The sequence below is a fragment of the Ailuropoda melanoleuca genome, chromosome 17, assembly GCF_002007445.2.
Source record: "Ailuropoda melanoleuca isolate Jingjing chromosome 17, ASM200744v2, whole genome shotgun sequence".
NCBI classification, from domain to species: Eukaryota; Metazoa; Chordata; class Mammalia; order Carnivora; family Ursidae; genus Ailuropoda; species Ailuropoda melanoleuca.
Window position 1 is genome coordinate 31,800,576 of NC_048234.1, and position 23,821 is coordinate 31,824,396.

General features: G+C 38.8%; 1 protein-coding gene across 1 annotated transcript in view; it reads right to left on the minus strand.

The window, feature by feature from the left end:
* The window catches only part of GNAQ (G protein subunit alpha q), a 176,037-nt gene that overhangs the window by 62,927 nt on the left and 89,289 nt on the right, over window positions 1-23,821 (minus strand). Inside the window, exons 3-4 of the mRNA XM_034647080.1 lie at window positions 18,126-18,254; window positions 15,322-15,451 (exon numbers count right to left, since the gene is read on the minus strand). Of these exons, the coding sequence (XP_034502971.1) occupies window positions 15,322-15,451; window positions 18,126-18,254 (259 nt within the window). The remainder of the gene's footprint in view (window positions 1-15,321; window positions 15,452-18,125; window positions 18,255-23,821) is intronic.

Here is a 23,821-nt window from a genome sequence, read left to right on the forward strand (position 1 = left end):
GGGGCATACTGCTATTCCACGAACTGGAGAGAGAGACATGTGAATACAGAGAACCACAACTTACTGGAGCAGAAACCATGAGAAAAAAAAAACTTCCACAGGGACCAGTGCAGGGGGAGGAAACCCTAAATTGTAACTGACAAATTGCTGGAGGGTAAGTCTGAGCACTAAAGACTCTGGGGGAACATGGTCATAAGGGGATGGAAAAGGAGCCATTATGAAATACACCAGAGCATTCTGTTCTTCCTAATAAGGGCTGGTCTCAAGGGAAATTATTTTACCAGAGTATAAACTATTGGGGTTTTATCAGAGCCTAACTTCTGGCTGGGATAACTAAGAAAAAAAGAGAGAACACAAATTGCCAGTATCAGAAACAAAAGAAGACGTCACTACAAAGCTCGTGGATATTAAAAGGATAAGAAAGGATACTATGGACAATTCTAGGCCCACAAATTTGATAACCTACATGAAACCAATTCCTTGAAAGACAGAATCTGTCAAAACTCACACAAGAAGAAACAGAGTATCTGAATTGGCTTCTATCTAGTAAAGAAACTGAATCAATAATTAACGACCTTCCAAATCAGAAAGCAGGCCCAGATGGATTCACTCGTGAATTCTACCAAACATTTAAAGAAGACATTATACCAATTACCTATAGTCTCTTCCATGAGCCAGTAGCAGAGGGATACATGCTAACTTATTCTACGAGACAGCATTACCCTAATACCAAAAACAAAGACATTACAAGAAAATAAGACTAGGTAATGAGAAGACAAGCTACAGACTGGGAGAAACTACTTGCAAATAACAGAACTGATAAAGGACTGTTATCCAAAATACCCAAGAACTCTTAAAATTCAACAATAAGCAAACCAACCACCAGATTAAAAATGGGCCAAATACCTGAACAGACAACTCTCCAAAGAAGATATGCAAAATAACAAATATATGCAAAAATGCTCTACGACATAGGACATTAGAGAAATGACACTTAAACAACAAAGAGATATCACTACATATCTATTAGAATGGCCAAAGTCTGGAGCAAAGACACCAGCAAATTCGAGAGGCAGCACTTTGCACTCACTGGTGGGAAGGCAAAACGGCACAGAACTTGGAAAGACAGCTGAACCAGTTCCTACAAAATGAAACATACTCTTATACAATCCTGCAAACTTGGTATGTGCCCAAAGAAGATGAAAACTTATGTCCACCCAAAAACCTGCACGTGATGTTGTCAGCAGCTTTATTCAAAGTTGTCAAAACCTGGAAGCGGCGACGGTGTCCTTCCGCAGGTGGAGAGATGAACACACTGTGGTGTGTTCCCTCCAATGAAATACTGTTCAGTACTAAAAAGAAACCCGCCACCAAGCCACAAAAAACAGATATGTCTTAAATGCAGTGACAGAAGCCAATCTGAAAAGGCTACATACTGTAGGATTCCAACTCTATGTCATTCTGGAAAAGGCAAAACTCTGGAGGCAGTAAAAAATCCGTGGTTGCCAGAGTGTAGGAGGGAGGGAGGGAGGGCGGAGGAATGAATAGGCGGAGCACAGAGGATTTCAGGGCCGTGACACCATTCTGTCTACTAGAATGTGAATACATGGTGTTATGTATTTGTCAAAATCCATACAATGTACAATGTACAACAATCCATAGAAAGCGTGAACCCTGAAGGAAACTATGGGCTTTGAATGATGTCACATGTCAATGTAGGGTCATCAATTGTAACAAATGTATCAAGTGTGACAAATAAATATGACAAATCCCCTGGGGGGGAGGCTATGCACGTGCGGGGGAAGAGGGTCTATGGGAAATCTTCCACTCAGTTTTGCTGTGAACCTGAAACTGCTCTGAAGTATAAAGGCTGTTTTGTATTTAAAAAAAAAACAAAACAAAACAATCAGATAGTGGTGACATTTGTATAATTCTATGAATATACTAAAATCCACTTAAGTGTTCACTTTAAGAGGGCGAACTGGATGGTGTATGAATTATATATCTCAATAAGCTGTTAATAAAAAACCCTCAATTTAATCTCTTCCACTTTTTCCATGGCTAGACCTTCTGTCACTACAGACACGGCTCCCGAAATACTCTTTCGCTCCCGAGTTAGTAACAACCTGTTCAGCTCGCTTCCTGCATGTGTCGTCTGCCCAGTGCTGCCCTGGCTCTCTGCTGCTGCCACCGGCTGACTGCCTTCCTCCTGCTCGGTCCCCACCTCTTAGGAAAACACAGCCTCTTCTGTGACTCACCAGACCGAAAGGCAGGACACGGGCACTTCCGGTCTGGGTCTTGCATAACTGCTTTATTTCAGCAAAGAGCACTTGGACTTAAAGAAAAAAAAAAGAAAAAAACCCCATCTTCTTGATGACAGAACTGTTCATCAGTAATACATACAAATTGCAAACTTATCATGGACATAATAATGAAATCTGCAAATATAAAAAACAGAAGTGTGGAATTAAAGTAGACAAGTTTACAACCGAAGTGGGAGGTTTTAAAAATAACTCAGTCAGTGAGGGAGGGGAAAAAAACCCCACACATGGCTTTTCAGTTGGCTTTATTTTTTTCCCCCAGAAAAGTCAGAGGACATTTTTTTCCTTCTTTTTTTCTTCTTTTCAGGGATTCATATCTGTAAGACTTTTATGAGCCAATCAAGCTATACAAATATTTTTACGATAAAAGATTGGCAGGGTAACTTGATATTTAGTATACAATGTATATCATTGTTATTTTACATATATTATGCTTTTTTTTGCATTTATCTAAAAGAAACATATACCTTAAAATAAAAGTTTAATATATTTCCATTTTCTCCAAGGTGCCCAAACTACATAAATGGGTAATTCCTACCCAAGTGATGTTACGATCATGGAAAAATTACATGGTAGTGGTTATTTACCTTTATAATGTTAAAATGCTGGTGTTAATATTAGTATTTTATTTCTAAGTGTAATTAGAATTGACAAAATAAAAAAGGTGAAATTATGTAGGCAATATAATTCAAGACCTAAAAAATTATAGCAAATACCACATTAAGATGGCCATTTCCAAAATATAAATGCTATGCACTACAACTAGGGGGAAAGATTCCTTAAGGAGGACATATAAAGGATAGAGCTTAAAAAACCAATTAATTGGCCACATCAAAAGATATCATTTAAGGGGTGCCTGGATGGCTCAGTCGGTTAAGCATCCAATTCTTGGTTTGGGCTCAGGTCATGATCTCAAGGTCGTGAGACTGAGCCCAGGGTGGGGTTCCTCGCTCAGTGAAGAGTCTGCCTGAGATTCTCCCTCTCCCACCCCCTCTGCCCCCCCACCCCGCTGGCATTCTCTCTCTCTCTCTAAAATAAATAAATAAAATCCTTAAAAAAGAGATATCATTTAAGGTGGTAAAAAAAGCAAATCATGGACTGGCAGAAGTTATTTGCAATATAGATAACTTACAAAGGATTTGTATCAAGAATATACAAAGACCTCTAAATTAATGTTTTTTTTTAAAAAGCAGACCAACAGAAAACTGATAATGGAATCAAACAGGCACTTCAAGAAGAGGATATCCAATGGTAAAAAACATATACAAAGTATTCAATCTCACTGTAATTAGAGAAATGCAAATTCACACCAAAATGAGACACTACTACACGCCCAATATAATGACTGAAACTTAAAAGCTCACCGTATGTATGCTGGTAAGAATATGGACCAAGCAGAACACACGTATACTGTGGGTGGAAGTGTAAACTGTTTCCAAAGCCCAAACTGGCGGCACAGTGGGTTGAATGGTTACCCCCAAAAAGGTATGTCCACACCCTTTCCTCCAGAACCTGTGAATGTGACCTTATTTGGAAAAAATGTCTTTATAGACATATTAAGGATTTTGAGATAAGATCCTCCTGGATTATCTGGGTGGGCCCTAAATCCAACAAGTGTCCTCCTAAGAGAGCACAGAAGAGAAGACACGGATAGAGAGGAGAAGGCTAAGGGAAGACAGATGAAGAGAGCTGAGCTAGGCAACCACAAGGAATGCTAACAGAACCCGAAAGAGGAAGAGAAAAGGGAGATTCTCCTCCACAGCCTTCGGAGTGAGCATGGCCCTGCGGATACCTTGATTTTAGACTTGGCGCCTCAGCCTCGGGAACTGTGAGAACAAATTTCTATTTTTTAACCCACCAAGCCTGTGATCTGTTACAGCAGCCCTAGAAAATGAACACAGGCGGTATCCACAACAGGTGAACATATACAGTCACTGTGAATTATCCATTCTATTCTGACCCGACAGAAAACCAGGCACACATAAGCCAAAAAACATGAAAAGGATAGTCATGGCAGCATTATTCACAACACTTGCAAAGACAAAACCACTCAGATGGCCATCAAAAATAGGATGGACACACTGTGGTATATTCATTTAATTAAATGATATAAAGTAATAAAAATGAAAGACTTTAGTGACATACAACAACATGAATTTATCTAACAAAAGTTATTTTGAATACAAGAAGTAGACACATGAGAATGCATTTAATTTCATTTATATTAAGTTCAAAATAGGCAAAACTATGGTGTTAGAAGTCAAAATAAGAGTTACTCCTGGGGGGAAGCTATAATTGGAAAGGGGCACAAGGGAGCTTCTGGGGTACTAATAATGTCTATCCCTTGTAGCAGACAGTACTTACATGGATGTGTTCACTCTGTGATAATTCCTCACACTGAACACTTATCATTTATATGTTGTTCTATATGTGCCTATGTAAATAAAGTAATAAAAATAAAAAAGTAACTGTCAGTAATTAATCAAACAGACAAGAAATGAGTAAGGATTTAGAAGATTTGAATAATTCAATTAACAAGTTTGTTTTAATAGACATAATATAGAACCTTGTACCCAAAAATATGAAATCACAATTTCAAGCACCTGTGGAACATTCATAAAAACTGACCACATACAATGACATGAGCAGTGTTTTAAATGATAAATGGTGAGCTATACCCTGTCCTGTTTATGGATGGTAAAATTCAATACTGCAAAGTTGAAAGCCTAACCTCAAAGTTATCTGTTTATTAAAATTCCAATCATATTTGTTTTCTGGAATTTGATCAGATGAAATTAAAATTTACAAGAGTGAGAGTCAGTGACCAAGAATAGCTAAGAAAATTCTGAAGAACAAGGTAGGAAGATTTGATAATATCAAGATTATGACAAAACTAGTGACTTGATAATTTTATATTGGTACAGGAGTAGTAAACAGATCAACCAAATAGAAAACCCAGAGAAAGAACCACAGATGTAGTAAAACTTGACATGTGTCTCATGTATCATTAATGTTGATGGGAAGGAGGACAACCAGAAGAAATAACACAGTAAAAAATACATTTGCTTAAGGGTGTCAGAGAGCTGAAAAGTAGGGAAGAAGTACCAGGCCAAGATCTGGGGAAGGAAAGGTCTAGAGAAGTGACCCCAGGATTTGGGGCTTCTTTTCCCAGGGGTAGCTGCTGATTCTGGAGGTGGCAGCTGAGAGCCAGAGAGAATGGGGCTCTAGTGAACCACCACTGCTTGGCACCAGGAGTGAAGGTATGCCCAAGGAAACAGGTGCATGCAAGGCCTATAGCTCAGGTCTTTAGCCACCAGAAGAGCTAAATTGAAAAACAGTGGCAAGTAAAAGGAACTTTCAGATGTGAGTAGTGGGAGTATACACTGGTACATTCACTTCGGAAAATACTCTTGCCTTATCTACTAACGTTGAAGATACGTATTCCCAATGTGCCTGTGATTCTACTCCTAGGTATGTCTGATAAAAATGTGTGCCTGTGTGCACCAAGAGATGTTTGTCTGAATATTCAGATAGCATTTGTAATAACCCCACACTGCAAACACATGGAAAGTCTATAAACAGTAGAATGGATAAACGGAAAGTGGTATTTTCACGCAACAGAATACTACATGGCAATGAATGAATTATAAATGAATAAACTATATAAAGTGTATAGACCTTACAAAGTATATCTTGAGCAAAAGAAGCTAGACACAAAAGTTTGTATAAAAGTTCAAAAACACACCATTTGGTTCCTTTTGTATAAAAGTTAAACACAAGTAAAAATTTAACTTAGGGTTCAGGGATACATATTTAAGGATTAAATCTAAAGAAAATAGCAAAGAAGTGACTCCCTTCAAGAACAGTGGTACCTGCTAGAGAAGGGGCACTACTAGGGCTTCTGTGGTCTTGGCATTGGTTCCTGACTGGGATGCTGGACACACAGACGCCTTGCAATGAATCGTGCTATAATTCTGAATTTGTGTATTTTTCTTTATATGTATGTATATATTTCACAATTAAAAAGAAAAACGTAAAAAAAAAGTCAGTAGAGATGGATGATGGATTTACTATTCAATAAATGGCACTGAATCAATTGAACAGATATATAGCAAAAAAATATGAAATTCTTACCCCCTGTCATACTCAAAAATCACTTAAGGTGTGTAGAAAAACTAAGAAGGGGCGCCTTGGTGGCTCAGTCGGTTACACGTCCGCCCAACTCTTGATTTTGGCTCAGGTCATGATCTCAGGGTTGTGAGACTGAGCCCCGCCTCTGGCTCTGTGCTAAGTATGGAGCCTGCTTGGGATATTCTCTCTCTCTCTCTCTCCCCCCACCTCCCTCGGCCCCTCATCTACCCGCCCCGCCTTGAAAAAAAGAAGAAAAAAAAAAACTATGAAAGTAAAATCTTGTAACTTTTAATAGAAAATAAAGGATATATCTTCATATTCTAGGGGAAGAAAAAATATTCCTGAAGAAAATACAATAATACAACCAATACAGGAAATGAGTGAGCTGACTACATTAAGATTAAAGATCTTCCATAAGCAACAAAGCAAAAAGACAAGCCATGCACTAAGAGCTAATTTTTATATGTATAACCGGCAAACAATAATAACCAGAATATATTTAGAAGGTGTATATGCCAATTAAAAAAGGACAACTCCATTGGGGGTTGAAGTGAGGGGGAGAACAGGCAAGGGTGGGAAAAGGTAACCCACACTGAAAACCACCTTGCTGGCTGAGAAGCACGTATAACACAGTAGGGCATAGTCACACGATGGAACTAGATGGTGGTCTAAGTAAGTGAATTAATGCCATGTGCAGCAATATTAAAAAAAAAAAATCTCAAAGACAGCATGGTACTGGCACAAAAACAGACACATCGACCAATGGAACAGAATAGAGAACCCAGAAATGGACCCTCGGCTCTTTGGGCAACTAATCTTTGATAAAGCAGGAAAAAACATCCGGTGGAAAAAAGACAGTCTCTTCAATAAATGGTGCTGGGAAAATTGGACAGCTACATGCAAAAGAATGAAACTTGACCACTCTCTCACACCATACACAAAAATAAACTCCAAATGGATGAAAGACCTCAATGTGAGACAGGAATCCATCAAAATTCTAGAGGAGAACATAGGCAACAACTTCTATGACATCGGCCAGAGCAACCTTTTTCACGACACATCTCCAAAGGCAAGAGAAATAAAAGATAAAATGAACTTATGGGACTTTATCAGGATAAAGAGCTTCTGCACAGCCAAGGAAACAGTCAAAAAAACTAAGAGACAGCCCACGGAATGGGAGAATATATTTGCAAAGGACACCACAGATAAAGGACTGGTATCCAAGATCTACAAAGAACTTCTCAAACTCAATACACGAGAAACAAATAAACAAATCATAAAATGGGCAGAAGATATGAACAGACACTTTTCCAATGAAGACATACAAATGGCTAACAGACACATGAAAAAATGTTCAAAATCATTAGCCATCAGGGAAATTCAAATCAAAACCACACTGAGATACCACCTTACGCCAGTTAGAATGGCAAAGATAGACAAGGCAAGAAACAACAATTGTTGGAGAGGATGTGGAGAAAGGGGATCCCTCCTACATTGTTGGTGGGAATGCAAGTTGGTACAGCCACTCTGGAAAACAGTGTGGAGGTCCCTTAAAAAGTTAAAAATTGAACTACCCTATGACCCAGCCATTGCACTACTGGGTGTTTACCCCAAAGATACAGACGTAGTAAAGAGAAGGGCCATATGCACCCCAATGTTCATAGCTGCATTGTCCACAATAGCCAAATCATGGAAGGAGCCGAGATGCCCTTCAACAGATGACTGGATTAAGAAGCTGTGGTCCATATATACAATGGAATATTACTCAGCTATCAGAAAGAACGAATTCTCAACATTTGCTGCAACATGGACGGCACTGGAGGAGATAATGCTAAGTGAAATAAGTCAAGCAGAGAAAGACAATTATCATATGATTTCTCTCATCTATGGAACATAAGAACTAGGATGATCGGTAGGGGAAGAAAGGGATAAAGAAAAGGGGGGTAATCAGAAGGGGGAATGAAACATGAGAGACTATGGACTATGAGAAACAAACTGAGGACTTCAGAGGGGAGGGGGTGGGGGAATGGGATAGACTGGTGATGGGTAGTAAGGAGGGCATGGTGCACTGGGTGTTATACGCAACTAATGAAGCATCAAACTTTACATCAGAATCAGGGGATGTACTGTATGGTGATTAACATAATATAATAAAATAAAATTAATAAAAAAAAATCTCAACAACAATGTTGAATGAAGGAAAAAAAACACATTGCAAAATGAAATCATCTAAATATAATTTATAATCACGAACAACACTAAGCATCCAATATTACATATTGCTTAATGACATATACACATGTAGTAAAAAAGTGAAAAAATATGCACAATGCCAACTTGAAGCCAGTGACTTTTGGGGAAGGAGAGAAATGATTCCAAGGTTATATAATGTCTTTAATTGCATCTGTATCATTTTATTTCTATGAAGATAAATATTTAAAGCAAGTAAGTTCTCTAGAATTTTATGCTCTCTTGTATCACTGAAATAGTTTCTAAAAACAAAATGCACCTCCTTAGCTCTTCTCACTCTTGTTCTTACACCAAGCTGCGTGTTTAGACCACTCAGTACTGGCCCATGGTCAGCTCTGATGTTACGGCACCAACGTACACTGAGAGAGGCTTAGAGACAGCCCTGTGAATTCTACTATTGGTTTCCTGGAGGGATATTATTGTGCATGGAACTTCCTCCCTCCCATGGCATCTCCTTGTGAAAGTACAGGAGTAGCTCAGTACAGAGAGAAGCTAACTTGTTTTAAAGATAAATGAATCGTCTAATGGGCCATAATGACCTCCTTTTATTATTGCTAAGAGATGCTTGATTACATCTGTGAACCACTGCTAGGATAGGTACCTGATTCTGTCACTGGCATTTTAATTCGCATTTTAATTCATCATCTCTCCCTCCATTCCCTACTGACCTTCCATCCAGACTTTTTAGGTGATTTACTTGATCCTATCTTGTACGCCTATTTGTAGACACATATGTGCTACTACACAGCCATAAAGGGAAATTTTCATAAACACAACTTTTGCTCATCAAAAGACACTATTAACAATTGGCAATCTGCAAAGCAGATGTTTGCAATGCATATGACAAAGGCTCACATTCAAAGAATATACGGAACTCATATAAATCAGTAAAAAAATGATAATCCAGAAGAAAAATGGACAGAGATGGTAAATGGCAGAGCTAAAATTCCAATCTGAAATCTTACTTTAATTTTTTAAAAAGATTTATGTATTTGAGAGAGAGAGAGAGAAAGAGAGAGAGCATGAGCAGGGGGAGGGGCAGAGGGAGAAGCAGACTCCCTGCTAAGCAGGGAGCCCCATGTGGGGCTTGATCCCAGGAACCTGGGATCATGACCTAAGGTGAAGGCAGCTAATGATTAACAAATGAGCTACCCAGGCACCCCAAATCTTATTTTATTTTTAAAAAAATTATTGTTTCAGTTGTTATTTGTAACACTATGACTAGCAACAATGAGCATCACTGTTTACATGCTGGGGATGGTAGAAAATTTTCCAAATTCTTTTCTTTTTTGGGAGGGGAGGGTTAACAACATTCCCTGTAATAATTATATGATGGAATTATAGAAATCAGATTACATTACATATATACTACTCTTTGGCAATCTGCCTTTCTCATATAATATAATTCGTCTTACAAAGAATATTGCATAGGGGCCCCTGCGTGGCTCAGTCGATTAAGTGCCTGACTCCTGATTTCAGCGCCCTTACCAGCACCAAGTGTGGATCTCTGGTTCGAACTCACAGATGGTGATCAGAAAACGTCTTCCTAGCTTCCTTCAAGCCATCTGAGCAGAGAGGTGGAGAGTATGATAATGAGGAGGCAGAAAGTCTGAAGGATGGAGGGGAAGGGGTTTAAAACAGAGACAGGTGGCTTAAAATGAACAAAGAAATGAGGAAATGGGAAAAAGAGTTAAAAATATGAAAAAGTGGGACATTTTTCAGGAAGATCCTTGGGAATCAGGCCATGAATCCGAGCCGAGTATGCCAAAGGCTGCGGAGCAAGATGAAGTTTCTGGTTCCATAATTTAAGATCAATACAGGACGTGAAGGCCAATCCAACTGAGAGTGGATGTTGTAAGCTCAGCTCTTGCCTTTAACTACTTCTAAATCTCCTATAGATCTTCCCTCAGGGGTTGGAATTTTTTTTCTCAATTTTTAGTCATTTCCTCACCAACGCTGAATGTTCTATGAAGAAAATTCCCAAAACTCACTTGAAGTTTTTAGAGCAGAACAAAGTACAGGTTTCACGCTTTTAAGGAAAATGTTCAGACTTTGGTTTTAGCCGAATAACTTCAAAGTGCATTCATTTCAAAACCCAGTAGAGGAGAAATATAAGAAGGAAATACATATTTTAGACTATTTGTTTTGTAATAGTTCAAAATCAGGGACAACTGGGTGGCTCAGTCGGTTAAGTGGCTGCCTTCAGCTCAGATCATGACCCCAGGGAGCCTGCTTTTCCCTCTCCCTCTGCCTGCCGCTCCCCCTGCTTGTGCTCTCTCTCTCTCTGACAGACAGACAAACAAACTTAATAAATAAATAAATAGTTCAAAATCAGGGGCGCCTGGGTGGCACAGCGGTTGAGCGTCTGCCTTCGGCTCAGGGCGTGATCCCGGTGTTGTGGGATCGAGCCCTACATCAGGCTCCTCTGCTATGAGCCTGCTTTTCCTCTCCCACTCCCCCTGCTTGTGTCCCCTCTCTCGCTGGCTGTCTCTATCTCTGTCGAATAAATAAATAAAATCTTTAAAATATAAATAAATAAATAAATAAATAAATAAATAAATAGTTCAAAATCAAATGAGCCATACAGGAACTATGACCCACCAGTAAAGGATCTCTGGCTGGTCTACTGTCATCTGTGAGTATAATAAGGACACACAGGCAGAGGAGGGTTTTTCAATTCCTTCTTGCAAAGGCAGGATTGTCATGGGACTTCATGTTTTTGGATATGTTAATAGCCCCCTTTGCTTTTCCTCCGAATTTGTCTTTTACTTCTGGAAGACACTGTGAAGGATGGGGAAGCAAGGTGGTCTAAAAGGGTCTGGGTTTAGACCCTGGGTGACCTTGACCATGGGCCTTAATCTCTCCATTCTTGTCATCTTCATTGTTAGACTGCATTACCAACAAACCTGATCTTCTCACCTCCCAGGGGTGACCCCACGGGAGATGCAGACAAGTGATGATTTAAGAAAGTTCTGAACAGGCATAAAGTGCTAAGATATTATAAACGCCTATTCTCTCCTTTTATTTATTTATTTTTAAAATCAGCCGAGGCACTCCAAGAATCAGGTTTCAAGAATAAGTGTTGATGGAAAGCAGTGTTGGGGAATCTATCTTGGTTCAAAGGAATGCTTGAGGTGTGCGAACTATCTCGATGTTTTATTAAAACTAAGACATAATGGGTTGTGACCATTTCAAAAGGATTAATTTAAGTTAGAAGTGCACATTCAGAAGGGAGGTGGAGGAGAAAAGGCCTAAGTCTGAGATTCTCTAAAGAGCACAGTCTGTAAGACAGCCCCTGAGTCAAGGTCTGAGAAATTATTGTTGTATTAGTGCTCAGATATTTCATGTAACAGAAAATCAGAAAAATCAAGATTAAAAGACAGTGTATGGATACATGCTGATAAATGTGTTATGGGGCTGCCTCAATGTGTGCTCTGGCTTTCAGGGGCACTGAGGTCATAATACAGGCACGGAAGGACGACAGTAGAGCACTTGGCTCCGTGCTACTGTGTTATCACAGGGAAATTTACAGCAAAGGGAATGCGCAAATCAACACAGCTTGACAATCCTAATCAGTCTCACTCTATTTGATGATATTCGTCCCTCTCTGGAGAAAAACGATAAAGAAACTCAATTCCCAAACCCTAGAAAGGCTGAGAATCTAGAAAGACAAAAGCAGATCTACATAAGAACCTTGAAGATGAAAACACAAAGTTTTAGAAATATGAAAAGCAGAAGCAATCATCCAAAGTCCTTCAGGGGCTTTTGCCTGTGGCCTGCAGCGCATTTCCCGGAGTTCTCCGGGACCAAAGGGAAGGCTGTCAGTAGCCATTTCCAAGTGTTTCCCACAAATATATACAAGGGAGGTACCACAATGTCTGCTTTGGATTGAAGTGATGACCATCAGATTTCAAAACGAAGAACAAAAGTTTTCAAGAGCTTATTTCAGTTTTGTCTCACCAAAACCAGAAAATTTGGGGAAGGTGGAATTCTATAGTTCTGAATTTCCTTAATAATTTAAGGAAGCAGAGAGGCAATGGCATTTTCATATATTAGTTCAAGTGAAAAAAAAAAAAAAAAAAGAATGTGACTACAACCTGACATTAAAAACTACTTTTGATGATGTTCCCTAATTACCAACAGTGATGGCTGTGGTCAACACAGATGAAGTAATTAATAAGCAGCATTGTTCTCACTATGCTGAAGATTGTCTGCAATATTACCAACAGGCTTGACTTAACGTCTGAGAAAAGAGCACCATGAACGACTTTTATCTCATAGAATTAGAAGGTAGGCTTTAAAAATATTCACAAGTGATCTGGGAGTCCTAATGAAAGAGATAACAGATTATCTTAATTTGTAGGAATCACGGAACTGGCAAAATATTTTTAGATGCCTGTAATGCCATTGAATGGCAAGTTACTGAGACTTTAGTTATATCCGATCAAGACAATGTCATCTTATTCTAATTAATATACAATAATAGATTTTTACATTAAAACCAGATATCCATAAGCAATGTTGGGTGAAAGTGGGATAAATAATCTGTGATGTCCAGATAATTGAAGGACTAGGTTTATGCAGAATTAGATGACGAGCTATCTAAGGAACTGACTTTCTTTTCTGTTTTGTAAATTTTCAAGTGGTAAATTAATGAGCACTAAGTCACATTATATATGTCTTATAGACATAATATACTTGTATAAAATGTGTATCAATAAACACTTCCGTTTCTCTACCTATAAACAGTGACATAAGAAATAAAACTACGTGTTCTTTTGATAAATGTCTCAAATTTTATCTTACTGGACAGCAAATTAAAGCAGAGAGATCATGACCTATATAACTAAGGCCTTCCTCTCCCCATACTCTCCATTCTAACAAAAGGATGGATCTCTTATAAGGTCCCTCTGGGCAAAGGTAATTTAGGTTCCATTTTCGTTTCTCTTTAGATACTCTGGTACCTAGCACACAGTAGACAAGCCCTCAAAACATTTTCTTTTTTTTTAAAGATTTTTTATTTTATTTATTCGACAGAGATAGAGACAGCCAGCGAGAGAGGGAACACAAGCAGGGGGAGTGGGAGAGGAAGAAGCAGGCTCATTGAGGAGGAGCCTGATGTGGGGCTTGATCCCGTAACGCCAGGATCACACCCTGAGCCGAAGGCAGACGCTTAACCGCTGTGCCACCCAGGCGCCCCCCTCAAAACATTTTCTATATTGATTCAACTTTCAAAGATAGCAGAAATGTCTTATTCTGTTCCCCAGATATGCACGATATTCAAAATACTCCATGCAAGGATGACAGAACAACAAATGAACACAGATATAAAGACAGAAATACATACCAACAGATTAGAGCTGAATTCTGATGGTAATTGCCTACCTTAAATTTTGGTAACTGATTGTCACAGATTTTAGCTTGCTTAGCGGGCACTTTTCATTACAACTACAGAGGGCAAATGGCTTATAAAACATTCTTACAAAGTTCTTTGATTCAAAAGCCCACATAACTTGTAGCCCTGGAAGGATTCTGATATGCATGAACAGGTACCTCAGCTCTATATGGGATATCGGTTCCCAAACTTTATCAACGCTGCATACAAAAGAACTTGGACATGTATTTTTACAGAGATATTAATACCTGCAGAAAAAGAAAATATTTAAAAGGACCAGAAACCAGAATTACTCTATATCAAAAAATGTATAGAACTGAAAGTATATTTTAATATGCCAGATTATATTTTAATCAGCTATTGGAGATAGCTCATTTCCTTCTCTTTGTTTTCTATCCTATTAGAACGATATTTGATACTTACTACTGGCATGTCTGTCTGCAATTTCTGCCTTTAACAGGTTATCAGGCATCTTTTCCATTCCCCCCAACACACACACTGAACTCCAGCTCAAAGCGAGTTTTCTACGCCCCTGTATTATCCTCCATAGTCAACTCTCATCATTGAGACTTTATCATCCTCAAAATCCATATTTATATCTGTTAGGTTTTCACGTAATGGGGAGAAGACGACAATAGTGAATCGACTCTCCAATCTCTCTAGTAGAGACAAAATGATGCCACAGCCTATAGAAGTCTGTACGAGCAGAACGGCCACGTCACCAAGACGCTTCTTGGCTCCACAATGAACTGATCTAGAGCCCAGCTGCAAAGTCACTCACATTTGCCAAGAGAGGTTTTGAGTACTCTTTGGGACCCACCCAACACACAAACAATGATTGAAACAAAATGAAAACAAAACAGGCTGACTCACTGCAACACTCCCAGCTCCATCCTGTAGGAAGAGGGCTAGAAAATGACGTGAGGGTTAGCCTGGGGATTTCTATGTTATTTTCATTTTCAGAGCGTCTACACAGTGTTAAGCATATAAAATAGGGTCTAATTAGACCTCAACACACAGACCTGCTAATACATCTGACAAAAGAGTTTACTGTTCTGATTATACCACGTGCTACCATAGGGTTATCTTTATTATTTAAAATAACCCCCAACTCAGTAGTCAAAAAACAATGAAATCAGTTTACCCCATGTTTCACACCCTACATCCTCTTATTTGTATCAGATATTGAAATGATAATCCATTGCCTGTCCAAAGAGCACTCACCTCATTGTCCGACTCCACGAGAACTTGATCATATTCACTAAGCGCTACTAGAAACATGATAGAGGTGACATTTTCAAAGCAGTGTATCCATTTTCTTCTCTCTGACCTTTGGCCCCCTACATCGACCATTCTGCAAGGTTAACAATATTCATATTAATAGCATATAAAGAAAAAAAGACCAACAAAAACATAGCTTTACTTACACACTTAGGAAAAACACTCTAAAGAAAATGGTCATCCAAGTCCATTCAATTAATACTTCTTGGACATCTACTAATTTTCTGTTACCTAACAAGCCAAGCCAAGCCCTTCTGGGTAATAAACCATTGTGGTTATAAGAAAGTTATCTGATTTGTATGAAAACAATAACTCTGTAAAAAATCCTATGCCAAGTCAAGCAAAATGGTGATTTACTTAATCGTGCACACAAGAGTCAGAAACAAAATATGCTTTATTCGTGGTAAGCTCTAATGGCAAGTACTGATGTCAGTTTCTTTTTCTATAAAATGAGAATGAAGATCCTTGTGCATTTCTCAAGGACGCTAGAAAGGACTGCAAATACATTTAAAAGATACAAGATGCTATGTATTTCAATATGGGTATATGGGATGGTTTAACTAAATACAAACAAAACTCCACTGATACTTATGCTGGAGTATTTTGACTTGTTTTCTCCTTCCAATACTGACAATAATTTGGGACAGAGACGGTCATTCTGGGTATCATGGTGTAATTGGCCTTATGCAGACACACTTGATAACCTGCTAAGAAGTGAAGCATATAAAACATCAAGATGCTTCAAGAGGCCATGAGCTGAACTCTTTCAAAGATTTGTTTTTAACATATCAACGATGTGCTGAGTTACTGGTTAGGAACCAACACTGACATCAATTAATTTGAGTTTTAATGTTTATATGAAAATATGAAGCAATAGTTGGCACTGAAGCCAAGTTTCCTTAAATTGTTCAATCCGTATCTTGACTAAAATGTGCACAATGTTTGCAGGATAAAATACTTTCAGAGAATGAAAGGAGGGCTCTCTGAGCATTTGTTGAAAACTGAAGTTATTCCTGGTCTTTTCCTGCCTCTACGCATTAAGTGCAAACCAAGAAATCAAGGATCTTCTAGCGATTGCTTCTAAAAGTTCTCTAAGGCACAGAAGAGATATGTAAGGGGCACAGCAATGGATTCTGGGAGACCTATGAACTATGGACATCAAAACTAGAGTTTTTAATTCTTTAGAAATGCCAAATCTAGCTCTTCCCTCATCCCAAGTAAACAATTCATTACTCATTTACATGAAATCCTCATTCTATAAAACCCTGTCACACTGAGCCTTATAAGATGCTTTTGATGATGGCAGGAAATTACTCTTCTTAATCATTACTTTTACTGTAGTGGCAAAAAGAGTCCTTTACAGCTAGTGAACAAAGTGTAGTAAAAACAAGATATAAGAGTAACCTTGTTTCAGAATTCACTATTAATTATAAAACAATGAAGAGATGAAAATCTCATGAAACACTCTATGTCTTCTGAAAATATTCTGTAGTACAGTTATAAGTGGTAGGAAATTGGGGTGTTCCAAACGGAAACATCTCCAAATGCTATGAACTCAAAGCTTAAGTAATCCAGCATGCTGGAGCTATAAGGAACCTTGGTGATCATCCAATGCAACCATTTTAGATGGAAAAAAAATGAGGTTCGGAAATATTTCTAAAATGCCACCCGCTTTACAGATATGTCTATTAGAGTGGCATATGGCAGCCAGACCTGACTGACTACAGGGGCCGAGACTGATTAGAATAAAACCCACAGTGCTTTGAGGGCCTGCTCATCTGAGCCACATGGCAGTTACCCAGTGGGAGTCACATAACTCCTATTTCATGTCCCTGTAGTGACCACAGTTGTCTTCAATGGGATAAGCTCCCCAAAGAACTCAACTCTCCATGCTTAAAGACATATTCACATGGCTTCACTTCTCAAAGCACAATGTGGTTTGTATTCTAACTGGAGGTATAACTGAGTGATTGTATAATAACAGAATAAATGAAAGCACATTGGCATTATTTATTTATTTTTATTAAATTTTTTAATTTTTATTATTTATTATTTTATTTATTTATTTATTTATTTTTTCACTTTTTAAAAAAATTAAAATACTTTTCTGAAGTATTACCCAGACAGAACAGTAGCAGAATTTTTCATTGTATTTTCCTATATAAATTTAGACTAGGCTCATCAATCCATTTTCAAAATTATGTATTTTAAAAATTTTCAAGCGAGTTATTTCAGGAATATAAAACATCCCATATTTTTATTGCTACTGAAGAATTCTGCACTGGTACCAGCAGAGACTTGGAGGAAACAACATGAAAGCTTCTGACATCATACAGTTTCTATTATTAGTAGGGTCATAAGGTCATTCATATCTTATAGAAATCTAAAAATATATCCATTGTCCTCACAATTAAAATGTGACTCAAAGAACAGTCAGGACCAGTTCTTAAAGAATAATAGTCAGGATCAATGTTTAAGTGACTGATTTTGTTCAACCACCAGCAAACTTAAGATTTCATTGATTTCTTGGTGATTGAATCTGAAATGAGAAACCTGCCTATACATCTTTCCTCTGCCTTCTCTTTCTGGAACATATTATTTCTTTTGTGTATCTATTGATGATATAATTGGTCTACAGGTGATATTGTTTTAAAGTCTCCACACGATTTTAATATTTGTAGAGTTCCCCAGATGTACTACTCAAGGCACAGGAGCTGGAAGGTGGGTTTTATGGACTCAGTTACTACCTGAAAATGACACTTTGTAAGTCAAAGGGGTACTCGATGATCCCTGTGGTGGGGACTCGAACTCTAAGCACGTCTTGTTGCGTAGGCAGGTAGGCGGGGTCAGCGACGCGGTCCAAGTCATTAAGATAGCTAGAGGAGGGAAGACACAATGAGAGCGTTAGGACACCATCATGCCAAATCTGCCTCTGCAAATGGAAGGGCAAAAATAACTCGTAAAAGAGAGGTGGAGAAGAGGAAGGAAAATATCACAAAGGGATGGAGAAATCTGGAAAGTCGAAAGATAAAGTCAACCTTCCATTGGCCACAGCAAAGTAACCCATCTATGGATTATCTGGTTCACAGGCTTTCTCGTTTCTTCTCTATCACTTAGAACCCATACAGAACGTAGAGGGGAAGAAATGAAGTGAGTCTTCTACTGTCTGCTTATCTAGCAGGTCTGGTGGGTAAAGCAGGAGTTTAAAGCAAACAGAGTTTGAATTACTTACATAACTTTTAATGTATATTTGTATAAATAAACAGATAACAGAGTTATACATAAGGTCAGGATACTTTTTTTTTTTTTTTTTGCTTTTTTGCAGAATATCAGAGCCTTCTTTCTGGAATGTATTTCCTTATTCCCCTAAGAGAGGAGAGCAGCATACAATGTCCTAAATTCTGTCCAAAGCTAAGTCATTTGTGATTAATGGGAAGCCACAAGAGTTGAGATTTCTGGTTACTGAGCTAACAATGTCTAAGGTCAGATATTCCCAGTGTTTAGAGTCACCACACCTAAACTTTAAATTTATCTGCTTATATACTTCTCCATTCCTTAAAAAAAAAATGCTTTTCATTTTGAAATAATTTTTGACTTACAAGAAGTTGCAAAAATATTCCAGAGAGTTCCCCTGTACCCTTCCCCCGGCTTCTCCCAATTATAACACCTTATACACCGACAATGTATTATTAAAACCAGGAAACTGACATTGATCTAATACCATTAACTCAACTACAATCTGTTTAGATTTCACTAGTTCTTACACACACACACACACACACACGCACACACACTTTTTGGGGGGGTGTAAAGTTCTGCGAAATTTTATCACTTAGAGATTCATGCAATTCCCACCACAATCAGGATAACGAACTGTTCTGCCACCACAAAGAAAGTGTCCTGGGGACAGCCTGCCTCTCCTAAGCCTAGCCCCTGGCAGCCACACATATGTTCTCCATCAGAGTAATTCTTTCATTTCAATAAAACATTATATTCCATTTACCTTTCATTCTCTCAAACTGCAAAAAAATATTTTACAACTTTGAGAATGACGTGATTTGAGAAAATTAATGACAAGCAGGGGAAAGGACGGTTCTGCATGGCATCCTAATGATTTCAAAGGCTTGCTACGCTCCCTTGGCCCTGGAGAGGATGGCGCACAGGTCTGGTTTCAAAGCATACGATTGCAACATGTATAGACAAAGTAACATACCAGTAAGACTTAAAAGGTGGCCCCATCTATAGAATCAGGAAGGATTAGAATCTCAACACCTTTATGTCCACAAAACAAGAAAGTGAGTTCTAAGGTAATAACAGGAAATGCCTGGAGCAGAGTGTGTCGTAACTCAGCAAGTGCACAAATATTCAGCTGATGTGACCTACCTATGGGAAGGGTTTTGTCTTGCCAGGCGCTATTTTTGCCTTAGAATCTAAAAGGGTGCCTGGAAGATAGTACTTAAGGACTATTTATTGGATGGATAGATGATGTCCTATGCTGGTATTTAGTCTTAGCATTATTTAAATATCATTGTTACTAGTGGTGTTTCTATATTAATTATATTATTAAATTTGAAATTGGGTGTTGACAAGAAATATTGCACTAATCCTCTAAAATTCATTGATCAGAAAATAGTAGAGATAAGTAACTTTAACAAAGACATAAAATTACTGCCTTCTTGGAGGTATATCAATTTTTTGAGAGAAAAGAAAGGATCATCTTGGAAATTCCTAATGCAAAGTAACAAATTAATTAGTATTCTAGTGGCCTTATCCCAAACACATTAATGATTCTCTAGTTGGCAATTAGCTCTCTACTGACTGATAGGAACTAGCCTGATACCTTGAATTATTATAAAAATGGCTAGAGGATGAACACAGGCTGGGGGAGGCTGGGACAATGCTGGTGCGAGAGGCAGGAAGAAAAATGGACTGGATCCAAAATTTTAGTCAGTATCTTGGCATGGTCTTGGAGGTATCTGATGTGGTTAACAAGCCCTTGTTCTGGGAGTTGGTTTGTATCTCATTCTACAGATAAACCAGCTCATCACACTGTAAACGCAAAATCAACTGGCTTGTCTGTAGACACGGAGTTTTCTGATTTACCAGCTCCCTGATTTGAAAAACTTGAAATGAATGTGCATTTTTAAAACCCACGAGACCACCATTTATTTAACTACTATGTATAAAACTCAATTCGGAGGAATCAGAGAACTTCTAGCTTACGTTGGCAAGCTGGCTCAGAAATATGGTGCCTAGTAAACCATTTCTGCTCGCTTACTACAGTTCACAGAGGTTAGACAGAGGGTGGCTCATTCTCATACACAAGGTGAATTGTGTGCCCGTGGTAAAGCGAAATCACGGCTTTCTGGTTCTCAAAGGTGAATGAAACAGACTACTCGTTGCCCCTCTACTTTTAAACAGGAATGTGTATTTGCATAGGAGAACTTAAAGAATCATCACACGAAGTGGGAAATCGTTAACACTGCCCATGATGGGACAAGACAGAATCACGTTATTGATTCTGTGACCAAAAAGCCACTTAAAAGGGCTGACTCCCCTAAAAATATTGTTCATGGTATCTCTCCATGAACCAAGGGCACTACAAAAATACTAGCTGAATATCTAAAGTGTTCATACTCGCAAGAATATTTTCCCTTCTTCGTCTCTCTTTTGCTCCTTTTCAATGTTGGCACAGTCTGCGAAGAGGAACGACAACCTTATAACAATAAACTTACACTGAGTACTGACTTGCGCCTTGTCACCCTCTCTCTCCATCTGTTCACTGCCCAGGTGACACCAAATTGCATAGCCAGGAGAGGACTCTTAACGATGTTCTATACATTTCTACAGCTCCTGCTTGACATTCTCTTTGCTTTGTCTCAGTTGGGTGGTGGAGAGAAAGGCTCACTTTAATTTGGAGGATTAAAGTTGTATTAATCTAGCTCCCCAAAAGAAAAAAGCTGAAAGGAACAGCACTGAGGTCTGCTAGTTGTATTGTACATCATCTAGAACCCAAACCAAGGCAAGCCCAAAACACCTCCAAAACAAGGCAAGACAGACAAAACAAAAAACCCCCACAACAAACCACCCAACCACACAAAAGACATACAAGTGACTGTCTCCCAGAGGAAGGTCTGGGTGTCTTAGCAGCTACACCAAGGTTGAAGATAGGTTGTGGACAATTTGTGGAGCAGATGAAATGTGGATGCCACGGAGTCCTGCATTTTCCACTGCCAGGGAGAGGCCAGCATGGAGAGCTTCTCCCTCCAGAAGCCCCACCTCTGTGCCCCCTGTGCTCTGGGCTCACAGCACTGTCTGCCTTTCACATTTGCTTAGGGGAAACAGCCACTCCTGTGCCTTTAGAAATCTGGTTATGGAGCGGTAGGACCAGCACATCCTCATGCGTTGATTCTTGTCACATTCTAAGAAAAGGTAACAGAAGAGTGTCTGAACTGAATCGTGCTTTCCATTGAAGCATCTCATATTCTGAGCAGAAACTTGGGTGGAATATGGGGGAGGGGGAGCTTGCGGTGGATTATTCCATTCATTTAACCTTTTACAAAGAAACACCGAGGTCTGAACAAATTTATATTGCAGAGTAAATTCAGAGAGTTAATTATAGCTATAATTTGTTTTGTAGGAATGATTCTGAGTGGCTGCTGAGGTCATTCTCGGGGTGTTGCTATGGTGACAGGCACAAGGTACATTTCCAAGGCAATGTATGTGTAACAAGTGGCTGGCAGTGGCTCTCTCCTGATGTCAGGGAGAGAAATCTCCCATGGTATACACGGGACTTATTTAACTGTCTAGGAGACATGTCTAAGACTGTGCTAGAAAATGGAAGGTTTAGTTGATGAATCCATACTCCAATCCATCCATGGGGATTGAATAACTTGCCGCTGCTTTGAGACATTTTGTAATTGATAACTTGGTAACTGATTAAAAAAACAAACAAACCCTCAATATTTTCGCACATGTGTCTGCTCCGTCAGGACTCTGACATTCGGTGGAGTGAGGGACCATGACTACCTTTGTTCGTGTCTGATCATCGACACTTAGCCAAGAGCCTAGAACACAGCAGGTGCTCAACATATGGCCCAAATTAAGACAATTTTTATGGAAAATGCGGTAATGGTTAGAATGGTAGGTTAGACCTTCTACGAGAAAACACAGGAGTAAGGGGGTTGTTAGCTACCTGCCTTTATGTAATTACCTCACTGGGCTATTACTGGCCTGATTATGTAAGAACTGAATTCTGAATTTAAATGCCTCTGACGAATGTAGAGACAACACAGAGAGGAAAGGCATCATGTAACTTCATTTAGCAGATGTGCTTCCTGCTCTTTTTCAGGTCCTGGCCACAGAATAAAATAATTTGTATATCCGTTTCATGCTTGTCAATATCAAGCTTTCAGGCCTTGGAATTCCCTCTAACCCTGGGCAAACAGAGGGAGCGGTGCCTTATTGACAGACAATTATGACATACTCTCTTTAATGGAAGAAACAGGTTTCTGATGGTTTTCAGTGAAAAGCAAGGCAACAAGAAAGCTCACGTAGTAAGATTTCAATCATTTCTTTCCTACATGAGAAAAATGCAAGGTCATCTAGAATTCATGGATACATTTTGACCATGACATTATCGTAGGTGCTAAGGCTATGTATGAGATCCCCAGGATACAATCCCTGCCTGCAAAGAACTTTACCAACATGTGGCAATAAAAGGGTTATATGAAGAGGAGAAATGGTGAAGTTTATTAGGGATGGAATGAACATGTGTATATTTTGGACAGAGTCATTTTCTGGGAACTTGTTTGAACTGTCTCTAATCCTTGCTGATTATCCATAAAACATCCGTCTGTAGTATGAGTGATTTGATTAAGGAAATCATCCTCATTAGTTTGTAATTACACCTTGTAACTACTAAATTCCTTATATATTTAACTTCAGGGTCACCTGTGGCTACAGAAAAAATAAATTCAGAAATGGGATGTAATTACTTTAAATGGTAAAAATATATGAGAGAAGCTTAAATGTCACTAAAATAAAAGCTCCAATCAAATTAACTATGGCATTTCCTCTCTTTAATTTTTTTTTTTTTTTTTTAATTCTAACTCGGGGCACCTGGGTGGCGTAGTTGGTTAAGTGACCAACTCTTGATTTCAGTTCAGGTCATGATCTCAGGGTCTTGGGATGGAACCCAGCGTTGGGCTCTGAGCTCAGTGTGGAGCCTGCTTAAGATTCTCTCTCTCCCTCGGCCTCTGCATGCCCCATCCCCATTATCCCCCACCAAAAAAATTCCAATTGTTCCTCTCTTTTGACAATAGTTTGTCAATAACAGTTTTGAGTTCACCTTCCAATTGAATTTATGCTCCAATCTGACATGTAATAAGAACTTATTTTTGTTTGAAACATTTTTTTAAAATTACAGAGAAGGGGCGCCTGG